We start from the raw sequence: 2,113 nt of genomic DNA, 5'->3' as shown, positions 1-2,113 counted from the left end.
TCAACCACAGAGGGTGAGGGTCTAATGAGGTGGTAAAATGAAGTCTTTAGCACAGAGTGGATGTGGAGGAACAATCTGAATATGGGGTTATTTCATATTCAGTGAGCCCATGATATCAAAACAAATTTTCTCTCTGGTAGAAGGTGCTCAAGGGTCGTAAACACATTTATTTTCATATTTCTCAACTCCAATCTAAAAAAGGACTGTTGGCCCTGAAGGACTGGACTACAGATCAATGCTATGAGGGAAGAGGGGGATAAGTGAATATCCTCTCAAGTGTGATTATAGGAGAGAAGAAGAGTGGACAGAAACCCCCTGAATGGCAACTCAGGGAGTCAGACACCACCACAATATGCTGATTGTTTTATAGGAAGGACACCTAAAGTGAAGAGAGAGACCCTAAGAAGAGAGGACCAACCTACGTTCTTTCACACTTTAATATGGAGCTTTCTGCATTCTTAGCTTTTTTTTCAAAGCCCCTGTGACATCCTTATTCCTGAAACTGTAAATGATAGGATTCAACACAGGTGTAAGGATAGTGTAGAAAAAGGACACCATCATATCTTTCTCCGGGGTGTGGTGGGAGCTGGGGAGCATGTAGTTGTAAATAGCAGCTCCATAGAAGAGGCTGACCACTGTCATGTGGGAGGAGCAGGTGGTGAAGGCCTTCTTCTGACCCTCAGCTGAGTTCATCTTATGGATGGTGAGGATGATAAAGTAGTAAGACACAGAAATGACTGTCACAGGGATCAAGAGCATGATGACACAGCACAAGTACATGAAAATCTTGTAAAGTGAGGTGTCTGAGCAAGAGAGCTTCAAAACAGCAGGGACTTCACAGAAGAAGTGGTGAATCTCATGGGATCTGCAGAAGGGGAAGGTCATGGTGATGGGAGTGAGCATGAAGCCATCCACTGAGCCCACGAACCAGCAACCTGATGCCAGGAGACATACCCTCTGGCTCATGAGCACAGAGTAACGGAGAGGATGACAGATGGCCACGTAGCGGTCATAGGCCATGGCAGCTAGAAGGCAGTACTCTGCACCTCCCAACTGCAGGTAGAAGTACATCTGGGTCCCACACCCAAGGACCGAGATGGTCTTCTCTTTGGCCAGCTGGTTCACCAGCATTTTGGGGACAGTGACAGAAATATATGTCAAGTCTATGAGGGAGAGCTGGTTTATAAAGAAGTACATGGGAGTATGCAGAGAGGAGTCAATGTGGATCAGAAGTATCAATGTAATATTCCAAGTCACAGCCATCAAAAATATACTGAAGATAAGCAAGCAGAGGAGGCCAGGGTGTGAGATCTGGCTAAAGATTCCCAACAGGAAAAAGTCACCACCCAGGGTCTGGTTGGCCAGCCACATGTGGTATGATCGCTTGAAGTGGCTTTACCTGGAGGACAAAAGTAAACTTTATGTTATTTATAATCCTGTGTGTGCCACAAACTATATTTGCTTCACTTCAACTTTTAAAATTCCATGTAAAAATCAGAGTTTATTTCTGACATCAGCTGTGAATTTGCACTAAAAAGAGAGACAGCACGTTAGATTGTGAATCTGATTCCCATCTAGAATGGGAATGAAATATTATATTCTCAGTGAAGAGGTCCATACAGCTGACATTAAAATACTTCCTATAGGAGATGATATAGTCACTAGTATGTTATTTTTACTTGTATATGTTCACATTGGTTATTTTTTGTGTGTTAGTATCTTACAGTTGCATGTGCCTGTATTGCCCGAATTCCATTCCCATGGGATTTTACAGCTAATAATCAATATAAATATTTCTATATTTGACCCTCAAGAGTCATTTCTGCAAAAAAGGATTAGTAATACTTGTTTCTTATTAAATATCTTGTTACAAATCTATGAACAATTTTTCAATATTTAAAAGCAATATATTAAGCAACCAGTAATTGTAGACATTTTAAACATAAAATTCCAAACCTTTATAACAGGTACAAATTTAGTCAAATTTCTTTAAATGTATTAAAGACACTAGTACAACTTGTCAATTTTTCTAAATGATTTAAATGCTTTTACACACATGTGATTTATAAAATACATTTTTTTACTTCCACTTATCCTCTTACAAAGACATTAA

General features: G+C 40.1%; 1 protein-coding gene across 1 annotated transcript; it reads right to left on the bottom strand.

Annotated features, from left to right (window-relative positions):
* Positions 1–289: 289 nt before the first annotated feature.
* Positions 290–1,371, bottom strand: LOC139357151 (olfactory receptor 2T10-like). Its single transcript, XM_071072974.1, has one exon. It carries the CDS (start codon positions 1,369–1,371, stop codon positions 436–438), a length of 936 nt encoding a protein of 311 aa, XP_070929075.1. The 3' UTR covers positions 290–435.
* Between the last annotated feature and the right edge of the window lie 742 nt (positions 1,372–2,113).

This window comes from Macaca nemestrina, chromosome 1 (genome assembly GCF_043159975.1).
Source record: "Macaca nemestrina isolate mMacNem1 chromosome 1, mMacNem.hap1, whole genome shotgun sequence".
NCBI classification, from domain to species: domain Eukaryota; kingdom Metazoa; phylum Chordata; class Mammalia; order Primates; family Cercopithecidae; genus Macaca; species Macaca nemestrina.
The sequence above is the reverse complement of the archived record's forward strand: the minus strand, read 5'-3'. Positions and strand labels throughout refer to the sequence as shown.

Excerpts from the sequence above, each read along its gene's own strand:
- LOC139357151 (XM_071072974.1), bottom strand. The coding sequence starts at position 1,371 with ATGTGGCTGGCCAACCAGACCCTGGGTGGTGACTTTTTCCTGTTGGGA.